This window comes from Columba livia, chromosome Z (assembly GCF_036013475.1).
Source record: "Columba livia isolate bColLiv1 breed racing homer chromosome Z, bColLiv1.pat.W.v2, whole genome shotgun sequence".
Lineage (NCBI taxonomy): Eukaryota > Metazoa > Chordata > Aves > Columbiformes > Columbidae > Columba > Columba livia.
The window spans coordinates 10,942,459-10,953,794 of NC_088642.1; the positions used below are offsets into that span (position 1 = coordinate 10,942,459).

General features: G+C 50.7%; 2 protein-coding genes across 2 annotated transcripts; both read left to right on the top strand.

Moving 5' to 3' along the window:
* The first annotated feature begins 1,864 nt into the window (after window positions 1–1,864).
* On the top strand, window positions 1,865–3,428 carry LOC102095346 (avidin). Its single transcript, XM_005508069.3, has 4 exons — window positions 1,865–2,076; window positions 2,207–2,417; window positions 2,878–2,998; window positions 3,278–3,428. Exons 1-4 carry the CDS (start codon window positions 2,005–2,007, stop codon window positions 3,321–3,323), a joined length of 450 nt encoding a protein of 149 aa, XP_005508126.1. The 5' UTR covers window positions 1,865–2,004; the 3' UTR covers window positions 3,324–3,428.
* Window positions 3,429–3,717: 289 nt separating this feature from the next.
* Window positions 3,718–5,428, top strand: LOC102095531 (avidin). The gene is made up of 4 exons (XM_005508070.3): window positions 3,718–3,876; window positions 4,343–4,553; window positions 4,977–5,097; window positions 5,168–5,428. Exons 1-4 carry the CDS (start codon window positions 3,805–3,807, stop codon window positions 5,199–5,201), a joined length of 438 nt encoding a protein of 145 aa, XP_005508127.1. The 5' UTR covers window positions 3,718–3,804; the 3' UTR covers window positions 5,202–5,428.
* Window positions 5,429–11,336: the final 5,908 nt, after the last annotated feature.

Below are 11,336 nucleotides of genomic sequence, written 5' to 3' on the forward strand. Positions count from 1 at the left end.
AATCTCAGCTTGAGCAGCAGGTTTAATCACTCAGTAACCCTTTTTCTTATTATTCATTAACCCTTTATTGACCCCTGGAACGCATGGGTTTAAACCACGGCCCTGATGACTTTTAACTTCTTCAGCACTTTCTGCTTTGGGCAACCTCCCTGCCTGCCCGCTCCCCCTGCCCATTCCCTGCTGCACCAGGGCTCAGGCTGGCACTGCAGCATTTAGCTGTGGTAATGATTGCCAGCCCTGAGCCGCTTCGCTGGCTGCCCTTTGGAAGGTGCAAACCCTGGGAGACACCCCAGCTCTTGGCTTGTTTTGTTTTTGGCTCAGCTAAGACTGGTGAACAAATCCACCCCCTTGAGCACAGAGATTATCACTCGACCTACAAGATGCACTGCTGGGCTAGAGATTGTAAATACAGGATTATGAAAGGTTATGAAAGGTTATGAACAGATGGCACCGATATTGTTTATGTGATGCAAGAGTAAACCTATGGTGTTAAATGAGCTCTGGGTGACCATCAGCAGTGGTGACAGCCTGGGGACTTTGTTTTGCCCATTCCTGTGCCCACTGGGCCCCTGCAGGAGCTCCATGAACCAAGGTGATGGACAGGGGATGATGACAAGGTGGTGATGGCGAGGGGATGATGGTGAGGGGGTGATGGCTTCCCCTCCTGCTCCCTGCAACCTTCACAGATCGACTGTGCCCATTACCATGAACCACAGCCACTCTCCAGGCAGCACCTGTCAGAAAAAAAACCCAGCCAAAGCAAACAGCAGCCAGCTGTGTGGGAAAATGTACTTTGTCATGCAGTTATTTTCTCAAACAGAGGGAAGCAAACACTGGGGCAGGAATTTCCCGCAAGCAGCTCTGGCCAGGGAGCTCCTGTGGGCAGGAATGCAAGATGGCTGTGGGGCTCCTGCAGAAAGGATGGGGGGATGTTGAGATATCGGCAGCAGAAATGCAGCTCCCCAGCCTGAGCAGTGATGAATTTTGCTATTGGAGATAAACTGGAGCTCAAATGTGAGATTAAAGGGGAAGCAAAAATTTGGAAGTGTTTCTGAGATGTTGCAGAGGGTTGTCTTGTCTCCATTTAAAGAAAAGGAACATTTTCTGGTGAATAGGGCTCCATCAGCTCTTGCTGTGATGACTGAGGGAATTAAAACACACTTATTTCAGGAAACTGCTTTGAAAATCCTTGAGGAATGAGTGAGAAACTTTGGTACAAACTGAGCTGCTTCAGCCTTCCTGGAGAGCAACAAATAGAATGTAAGCAGAATTATATAAATACATACTTAAAGGTATTTAAGACTCCCTGTGTAAATAGAATTTTTGTCAGCATTAAAATGTGACGTCCAAGATATTCAGGGAATGTTTGTTTTTAATAAAAAAAAAAAATTCCTCCTGACAAAAGCCAGCTTGTAAAAACATCAACAAACCTTCATTCCAGCCTCAGGGGAGAGGAGGCCGGGTCCTTTGTAGCCTTATCTGTGGCTGCTTCAGTACCAGGGTGGGATCAAGCAAAGACTCGAAAGGACCCCAGTTCTGGGTGGGTTTGCGGGAGGATACCAGGTGAGGAGAAGCAGGTTGAGGCCATGTGCTGTGGCCACTCCTTGGAGTTAAGGCTCTTTGCGACCTCTATGCACCCCGGACACTGCAGTGGGGTGGCAAACGTGTCAGAAAGGACAACAGCCCCTGAGAGGGATTTTCCCTGAGTGAGCATCAGTCCTGGCAGCCACTGACCTGCGGGAGTCAGGGCCTCCCAGCGAGGTGCCAGGGAAGCATGAGTAAGGAGGGACAGTTTCAGCGGGAACTTCTGGGAAAATCTGTTAGTAACCACCCTTTTATACATTTGGGAACTGTAAATTTGGAAACACCCAGGTTGCACAATGCCCTAGCTGGAGGTGCCACCCGCAGCCCTGGCAGCAATAAAAAGCCAAGGGAGCAGGCACGTCAGCAGAGCCCTACAAGGAGCACATCCCCGAGTACGACAGCTGTCTGTCTGCTGCAGAGATGGTGCAAGTGACTCCCTTCCTTCTGGTGCTCAGCCTGGCCCTGGTGGCTCCCGGCTTCTCTGCAAAAAAGGTAATGTCAGGGCTGCGATGTACGGGGCAGGGTGGGCAGGGGGCTGTGGCTCCCAGGGGTCCCCGCTCCTGCTGCCCCAACTGTGGACAGACTGTGCTGTGGCACCAACACTGAATCCCCTCTGCTCCAGTGTGTGCTGACCGGGCGCTGGATGAATGACCTTGGCTCCAACATGACCATCGGGACTGTGAATGGACAAGGTGACTTTGATGGCTCCTACCACACAGCTGTGACAGCCACCACAAACAAGATCAGGGTGTCACCACTGCAAGGGTCCCAGCACCGCACAAACCAGAATAGCCAGCCCACCTTTGGCTTCACAGTCAACTGGAGCTTTTCAGGTGCGTCTCCTTTCCCAGCCTCCCTGTTGTGTCCACAGAGCTGCCCTGCCCTCCCAGTTCTGTTCCCAGTGGTGCCCTGTCCTCCCTGTGGTGTCCTTGATGCTTTCTGCCCTCCCCTGCAGTGATCATCCCCTGCCTTCCCCTGCAGTATCCCCAGTGCTCTCCCATACCCTGTAGTATCCCTGATGCTTCTCCATCTTTGACCCCGGAGCTCTTTGGCTGGTGTCACCTCCCAGTCCTAGGGCACACAGGATGCACTGGGGGTTGAAGCTCTCTGCTGTCTGCCCATCTCCATGTGAGACCCCCAGCCCTCTGACCCCTCCTGCCTGCTTTCTCCATCACTGCTGTCTCCAGAGGGCAGGGACAGCCCGGGTCTGCTGTACCCTGCTCTGAGTCACAGCTTGGCACTGACCTGCAGCCCTGGCCGTGCTCACATCCACCTCCTGTCCCGTTCCCACAGATTCTGTCACCGTCTTCACGGGCCAGTGCTTTGTGGATGAGACAGGGAAGGAGGTTTTGAAGACCATGTGGCTCCTGAGATCACGTGTGGACAACATCAAGGATGACTGGAAAGCTACCATGTAAGCCTCCTGTCCTTGCCACATGTGGGTTCCCTGCACATACCCAGGGTTGGGTCTCTCCCACCCTGCGGTGCTGAACACTCAGCAGAGCTGCTGCCAGTGTGGGGGTGATTGAGAATGGGATACCCATGCGTGGCCCCCCTGGGGGTCCTATCATTGTGCAAACACTTCTGGGGGGTGGGACGGGGCTGGGTGGGTGTTCAGGACCAGGAGAGTGCATTTCCCCTGTGCAAGGATGCAATTCACACACTTACATCTCCTCCCTCTGTGTCCCCACAGGGTTGGCATCAACATCTTCACCCGTCTGCACTCACAGAGGGAGTGAGGGTGGCAGTGCAGGGGTTTCCAGGCTGGTGGCAATGCTGGGATTGTGGACCCCCTCTGCTGCTTCCCCACCTGCTTCTAATAATAAAACTTTTCTGCAAATATCCACCTGGCTCCTGTCATGTCATGGCTCAGTGCCCACATTCCCCTGTCCCCTCACAGTATCCCATGGCCTATCCTGTCACTGTCCCCAAGGCCCAGTGTATGCCCCGTGCTGTGACATCCCCATGACCCAAGCTCCTCCATCACAGCCCCCACCATCTCACCGTGCTCTCTCAGGACCCCTGCCTTGCCCTGCTCAGTCTGGCGTGCTGCCCAGTGGCCTGTGTCCCACCGGGCTGGCCCTTGGCAGGAAGCCCAGCATGGGCGGTCGCTGCCCGGCTACAGCCCCCTCCACTACAAAAGAGGTTGAGCGGACGCGGGGCAGCAGCGCATGCAGAGCTCAGGCACTGCGCACAGCCTCCACTGTTCCTTCTGCCGCCATGAAGAGTCTCTTTTGCTGCCTCCTGCTCATCCTGGCCCTGCTCAACCACCATACTGCTGCTGCCAGGAAGGTAAGGGCAGCCGGGGGGCAGCGCCCGGCCCGGGGCTGCCTGATCCTGCTGTGCCATGCTGTGCCATGCTGTGCCATGCTGTCCCTCGGGCGCAGCAGGAACAGCTGAAGGGCTGCCTGCTCCTGCTGCTCTGTACCTTACTGTACCATGCTGTGCCACACCAGGGTGCGGTGTGTGTGACCATGGGGGCTTCCAGCTCTGGCTATGCTGTCCCCAGGGATAGTGTTAGTCACCTACCTCATGTATGGGGGGTACCCCTCACCCCTAGCTCTGCCCTGCTCTGTCCTGCTGTGGAAGGGAGGGGTGATGTTAGAGCAAGTTCCCATGCCACTGATACCAGTTTCTGGGCAGAGGGACCATGTCAGCTCCCAGATGCATGGGGCACATGTTCCACCACCCCCATAAGCTGCAGTGTGGGTCCTGTCTTGGCACTGCCCATGGCACTGGCACAACCCCCGGTCTCCAGTGTGACCTGCAGGGCCTGTGGAGGAATGAGCTGGGCTCCAACATGACACTCTCAGCCCTGGATGAAGCCGGGACCTTCTCGGGCTCCTACCACACAGCCGTGGCAGCCACCAACAAGCAGATCCTGGTGTCGCCCCTGCAAGGAGCCCAGCAGCACCCTGGTGACAAGGGACAGCCCACCTTCGGTTTCACCGTGCATTGGCAGTTTGCAGGTACAGCAGTATCCAGCATGGCATCCTGGGTCAGTCAGCGATTCCCTACTCATGCTGGGAATGGTTTTCCCTCCAGCTGTTCCCTGTACCGCCTGAGACACCCAGAGAAACCCTGGCTGCAGCCACAGACCAGCCACACACACTCACTCCTCCCATGAGATGTGGCGGGGGATGTCTGTGTCTGCGACAGTTGGCGGGGGTGTCCATCTGTCTGTCTAAGGGACATGGCAGGGGCAGTGCCCATCTATGTCTCCAGGTGATATGGAAATAACTAATCTGGGCAATGTGGCAGGGAGCTCCATCTGTCTGCCCAGGGCATGTGGAGGGGGTATCTGTCTGTCAGTCTGCCAGGATCAACTGGCTCAGGTTCCCCTGTCTGGAGGTACTGCCTCTGAGTCCCTCTGCCCCCTTGTACCCTACCAGACTCCATCACAGCCTTTGTGGGCCAATGCTTTGTGGACCGCCGTGGAAAGGAGACACTGGAGACCACATGGCTCCTGCGGGAAGAAGTCCCATCCCGCAGGGACATCTGGAAAGCCACCAGGTGAGCCCTGAAACTGCCCTCCAATCCAACAGCCCTGCCTTCCCTCCTACTGATAGGGCTTTCCTTGCAGGGTCGGCACCTCTATCTTCACCCGTGTCAAGTGATGGGGACAGGGACAGGATCTCCCTGCACCCTGCTGTCCCACCTGAGGCTCTGTGTTGTCTGAGTCCCAGGCCGGGCTCCCTGCTGCTCCCAGCATCATGGCTGGGAAACACACCCTTGTGCTGCCTGGGTTCCTTGCAGTGCCTCCCAGTATCCCGCTGTTGGGAACCCCCTTCCCAAAGCTTGCATTCCCTGCAGATACAGCCAAATAAACATTTTCTGCCTGTCAGAGAGCTGTACACCATGTGTCCCTGGGGTGTAAGAAGCCACTCTATGGCAGGGAGAGGTGAGGGGCAGGTGATGGCTGGGGGTGGGTGGGGTGGTGTTTTGGGGGTTGGGAGGAAGGGTCTGGAAGACAAGGGGAGGACAGCAGCTGGGTAATTCGATTTTCTGACCATGGCTTCAGGCCTCAACAGGTGCCTTCTTGCCCATGCACCTGCAGGGATCCTGTGGTGGATGTCCCTGGGCAGCACCCCTGCTGTGGAGCAGTATGTTGCCCCATGGCTGGGGATCAGAATAAAGGCTGCATGCAGTCAGAACACTCACTTGGCCTCATCTGGCATCTTTGCATCCCAGTCTGCCTTGTCTTCACATTAACTCAATTTCCAGCTACTGTTCTGGGTGGGGGGCTCAGTCCTGGGTGCACAAATGGGGGAAAGCTGGGTGGCAGATCTCACAGAGGGGACCATGGTCACAAGTTGGGAGCTTGGAGTGTTGATGTGCTCCAAAGTTCAGGCTGGATACTAGAAGGACCAGAAGAGGGGCCTGGGATCCACTGGCTACTGGGCACACTGGGTGGCTAAGGCCAGATACTGCAAGAATCCATCCTGTATTTATGTACATACGCATATACTTCCCACTAACTGGCACTCACCCCATCAGTTGGAGGGTGGAACAGGATAAGGTTCATTCCAGGTGCTCAAATTCACAGGACAACATTGCCTTTACATTAAGCTGTGTCTTATCAGCTCATTAGGAAAGAAACTAAACGTCAAAAAAGGGCCCAGTGCCCTTTGCGCAGACCCATCTGCCATGTGAACTCACTAACTCATCACTTCAGTAACTCACAAAGTTTCTAACTCAGGAATTTCCCAATCCATAATGTGCAGCTCCTAACTCAGCTGCTCCTGTGCACACTGAGGAGAAGCTGTGCAGGCAGGGAGAGGTGTGAAGGGCTTGAAGGAGGTTGCTGCCTGGGGGTGGCAGGACTGTTGGGGAAAGACACTGGAATGCACCAGGAACTTTGGGGCAGTGAGCACAAAGTGACATGAGAAAGTGTGACAGCCTGTCCACCACCCTTTTCCTTTCACGGTGTGCCCACCCTTCCTCAGCCTTCCTCAGCTTCTACTCCTCTCCCTCTTTTCCTGCTGGGTTTTGGGGCTCATCTCACTCCCCAGCTTCTGGAGAGTGCACAGACCACAGCCTGTGCAGGATGTGCCTGTATCTTCTCCCCTGTACCCTCATCCTCACTCCTGCACCCTCATCCTCTCCCTCATCCTCATCCTTGCCTTCCACACACAGCTCCTCAGTTCAGCCCTGTTGTACACTGCCATCCTTGACACTGCTCTGACCACACTGTGGTCATTCTCATACTCAGCCTCCACAAACGCCTGCTGTGGCTGTCATCAGCAGCATGAGCAGATGCCCAAAATGCTTCTCCAAATGGTCTGTGAGGTTAAAGCCTCAGCATCCCTGTGGGAGTAGGAAGATAAAGCTGGGAGCTCTAGTGGGAGGACCCCACAGGGGGATGTGTTACCACCCACAACCCTGCAGGACCCCTGGGGAGTAAGGCTTCCTTTCTGTCCTTTCGTCATGCCCACAGCTGCAAACTACATCTTTCGAGGTCTCCTGAAATGGTATCTGATGGGACTGGAGGTGATGTAAGTGTCCTGCTTGCTAAACAGGGGGACAGAAAGAGAAAGTAAACCAGTAGTTTACAGGAAGCCAACAATGATGTTGTCATTGCCACTTCTGCCCCAAACCACACTCATCAGCTGCCCTAGACATTTCCCATCCTGGCTTCAGTTCCCAATGGCCTCATCCTTGATATTTAGCAGCTGTCCTGTTCCCTCACAGCAACAGCCCACCCTGGCCTGATCCTGCCCCAGTGTTCACTGGCCTTTTACTCTTGCCTGGTACATGTGACCAGGGCTGTACACTCCAGCCTGCAATGCCTTTGGGTTTTCTTGTTGCTGCTGGGGCAGGTTTGCTTCCTTCATCTGCCAAATCACTGGAGCTGTTGCAGGTCCCTAGCCATCCCCATACACATGCATCACCCCGCCCCGTCCTTCTGTCTGTCCCCTGAAGTAACCAGATGCTGTTTGCGTACAGGGACTCTTGCAGGGCCAGGGTGAAGCCCAGGCACAGCCCTCAGCCAGGGGACACTGGGGCACAGGCCAGCGACCCTCAGGCTGGGCCATGTCAGTGGGCAGCTCCAGTCAGCCCTGTCTACATCCCTAGCCCTGCTGCTGTTCTTATCCCCATGGGGCAGGGATAGGGACTGTATGCAGACAGACCCCAGGGACACATCTGCTCATTTGCCAGCAGTGTGACCTGACTGGCTGGTGGTAGAACAAGCTGGGCTCCAGGATGTGCATGTCTGTGGTCAACAGCCAGGGCAACATCTCTGGTGAGTACCACATTGCTGTGTTGAGCATCCAGAAACCCATAAAGCCCTTCACCCTTGACATCTCACAGCACTTGAATGAAGGCAGGCAGTGCACCTTCAGCCTCACCATTAAATGGAAGAAGTTTTCTGGTCAGTATGGTTCCCAATAGCACTTGAATTTCAGTCTCACTAGAAACATTTTTTCCAGTGACATATGGAGCCCTCACTCTTTCCACAGCATACCTGTTGAATGACTCATGCCAAGGGCATATTGAGAATCAGTGTAAATAGTTACTTGCTGATTACATACCCAACTGGCTGCTCTGCTAGTGCAGGTAATTCAGCCCTTTGGGCACTCACTGACAGTTGTAGAGGTTCTGCTTCAAGTACCTCTAAGCTTCTCACCACTGCATACCCCATGGGTCTTTTTCTATTCACCTAGTATGAAGATCCAGCAGTGAAAAAAATTAGATCTGAGGTCTCTAGAGGTTGATTTCCCAGGTGGCTTGAGTAAAACAGTGCCTTAGTACAATCACAATGTGGCTCACCATCAGAAGAAACAGGCAGTGAAGTTGCTGGTTTCAAAACATGACATCTTTTTAAAGTAATGTAATCTGCATTTAAAATTGTTAATTCAGAATGATGTGATCTTTGTGGGGAAAATGCTTGTGTAGCATGTTGTTTAAGAATCAGTTCTACTTCATAAGGGACATACACGGTTGTTGGGTAATCGTTATGTTAAGTAATTTAACAGAATTTAAGCCCTGTGCAAAGTGGTTAGGTTGAAATTCTGAGTGATGTAAATTACCTCAAGTAGGCACTATAAGTCTAATGTCCTCACCAGCCAGTCTGGCACACAGATGCACAAATAGTATAGCATATACTATAGGTCTGGGCACATTAACGTTGAACTTGCACAATTAGATTCACAAGTAGGGAAGGCCAGTCATGATTATTGAATCTTTGCACTGCGCAGGTGCATGAATAGCATAATAAATGCGCTGCACAGATGCAATAATATCATAATATATACTATAGGTCCGGGCACATTATACCGTAGGTCTGGGCACATTCAATGAGAAATTCACACGACTAGATCCACAAATACTGAAGTTTATTAAAGCAACAGGTGCAAGTTCTTTTATATGCTATTGATAAATACAATGTCTGCAAAACCACAATTTAGTTCAAATAAGATGTTAGTTGGAAGAAATAACTATTGGTACCATATATATATAAATGCTAAGCCCTATATAAGCCTATATAGCCCTAATAGTATGATTACAAAATACGAGCTTGACATTCTAACTTGATATAACTAAGTGCACGAATCTTACCCAAGAGCGTCCTCCTGTGGGCGGGGAATATATGCTCAGCCTGTCGACTGGTCCCAGAAATCCTGGTATGCTGTTTCCTTGATTTCTCAGTGATGGTGTCTTCCCCCCTGCCCTTCCTTTATTGTTAGGGCATTTTATACTATTTTTAATGTTTAGGTGGGGCTGGAGTGACTCTGCTCATACATACTTTTGTTATTGATTGGTTTAGAAATCCTTGCTTTGATTTTTAAGGTAAAAACCTTACTAGGCATGCTTGAAGGTAGGCTGGAGATGGGTATTCTTTGAGATGGAGTTATATTTTGGTATTATAATGAGATTATAATGAGGAAAGTTCATCCGTCGGACAAACTTCTGGCTCAGTAACTAGCATTTTGGACAGAAATGAACATTTATCCTTTTTAATTGTCAGCAGCTGCACCTTATCTTCGAAACTGGCAGCAGATATACCATCTGCATACTGTACTTGTGACTTGTAACAACAAGGGCCCGACCATGATATCTTCATATCACTCTGCCCCCCCATATCTTTAACTGAGCTTCCTCAGGCACCGTCAATTAAGAATGCAGGCCAGGTGTGTGGGGGGTGAAATTATACAGAGCAGATTTCTTCCCCTCTGCACATCTGCCTTAGATGCTGAAGATGTGGAAACAGTTTTGTTCTCAAAAAGTGCATCCTTGATATTTAGTTTCAATAACTTGCCCTCTCAGTAATTATCCCACAGGTGACCCAGAACTAATGGTCTTCTCCTTCTTACGATAATCGCTGTTGCTGCTATTACCTTAATACAGCAATTTTTTTCTGCTGCTATGGATCCCGTTCAGTTGAGTAACAAGCCACAGGGTGGCGGTGTGGACCGAGCTTTTGAGTAAGGACTTCTTTGCTACTCCTTTGTTCTCATGCACAAATAGCTCAAAGGGTTTGGAGTGATCCAGCAATCTTAATGCCAGAGCAGAAGGTAAAACTCCTTTTATAGCTTGGAAAGCCTTTTCTCTCTCTGGACCCACAGTATAGGCTCCAATTCCTCTGCCTCAGTAGCTTCTGTTGACGGGTTACTTACCTCTTCTAGTACCCAGGGTCTGCAGTAGCTTGCTGTGCCTAAAAATTCTTGCAGTTGTTTCCTTGTTACTGGTGGAGGTATTTCTACAATAGACTGAACTCATTCTGAGTCTACTAATCTTTGTCCTACTCTTTATATAAATCCTAAAACTTTTGCTTCCTGCTGACATAGCTGAAGAAATGCATGGTGATCTTTTTCTGCTAAAGCAGTACACAGACAAACAGGAACCTTCACATCAAGGAGTCTTCACCTGTCTGACTGTCAAGTAACAAATCATCTGTATGTTATACAGGTGTAGTACCTCCAGGTAATGCAATAGTTTTCAGATTTTCTCTTTGCCACCCTGGGATGTGATCTTTAGAATGGTTGTGGATGGCAAAGGTGGCTTGGTCCACAAATGCTGTTGCTACCAATTAATTATTAGAATTCTGGAGAGTCATTCACCCGTATGTTGCCAGTACATCAACAAAGCCTGTCACAAGCTTCCCTGGTAGTCACTGAGGTGTTCCTCTGCCCTCTGTATACTTTCCTGTACTTTAGTTCAATTTACTTGTATCTCCTCACAAGCTCTAATTGTATTAATCAGGTTTTAGCAATTCTCTCTCTCTATTTGATTATTATAATCCTAATTAAGACACCTGAGGCCAGGCAGTCAAATTTTCCCCTGCCTGTAGGGTTAATTTCACATGCATTTCAATTATCTTATCTCTTTCATTCAGACGAAACAACTCTCTCAATAACACTTTAACATCAACCTGGGATGGATGATATCCCATACAAATATTAAAAAACAATGATGCACATCTATCCACACCATCTCTTAACCAGAGTGTTTGATTTCCCCACATAATCAAATCTCTTAATCAGGTTTCCCATGACAGAGGTGCTTGGCAGGATCTCTTGGTTTTCATCAGGAGGGCTGTCAATCAAAGTCCTGAGTTTCAGTTGTTATTTTGAACCTGCAGCTGGAGAAAAATAAGTTCTAAGCAATAACCAAAATTTCCTACTGTTTCACATCTTTTTAGATGCTGCTCTGTTCCTTTACCTGCCTCCAGGGATGCAGCTCCTCTTATCTTCTGAGGCCTTTTTTGCACAATGAGGCTGGGAGTTCAGAAGTTCACAGCTTGCAGAAGT